This window comes from Penaeus monodon, chromosome 20, assembly GCF_015228065.2.
Source record: "Penaeus monodon isolate SGIC_2016 chromosome 20, NSTDA_Pmon_1, whole genome shotgun sequence".
NCBI classification, from domain to species: domain Eukaryota; kingdom Metazoa; phylum Arthropoda; class Malacostraca; order Decapoda; family Penaeidae; genus Penaeus; species Penaeus monodon.
In genome coordinates, this window is record NC_051405.1 from 20,992,929 (window position 1) to 20,993,363 (window position 435).

General features: G+C 60.0%; 1 protein-coding gene across 1 annotated transcript in view; it reads right to left on the minus strand.

The window, feature by feature from the left end:
- LOC119585701 (multiple epidermal growth factor-like domains protein 6) overlaps positions 1-435 on the minus strand; it is a gene marked incomplete in the record, with an annotated part of 104,852 nt that overhangs the window by 3,274 nt on the left and 101,143 nt on the right. The window contains 1 exon segment of the mRNA XM_037934375.1: positions 45-207. Coding sequence (XP_037790303.1) covers positions 45-207 — 163 coding nt within the window.

Sequence of the window (435 nt, forward strand, 5' to 3'; positions counted from 1 at the left end):
CACCCAGCATAAGGCTTCCCTATATGACCATCAGTAGCTCTCACCTGGATGGCAAATGGCATCGTTTTGGCACTGGCACTCGTTGGCACACTGCAAGCCCCATTTGTCGGCCGGGCACCGGTTCTCGCACTTGGGTCCAACGTACCCAGCCGGGCATCTGCACTGACCGCTCCTGGTACACACACCCCCGTGTTCGCAATCACACGTCTGGAACAGGATTCTAATCAATCACCCGGACTGGGGATCGGGAATTCGATGGCACCGGAAGAGGGGGGGAGGGAGGGGGACAGGGGTTAGGAGCGCTGGGGTCGAGGGGGACTGTGCCAAGAACCTGAAGGCGTGGGTAGAGGTTGAGCTGTTGCACATGTTGCTGTGGGTTAGTTCGGCGGAAGTGCACGTACCTGGGCACCCGAGGGAGACCGTCGCTGCAAGGGA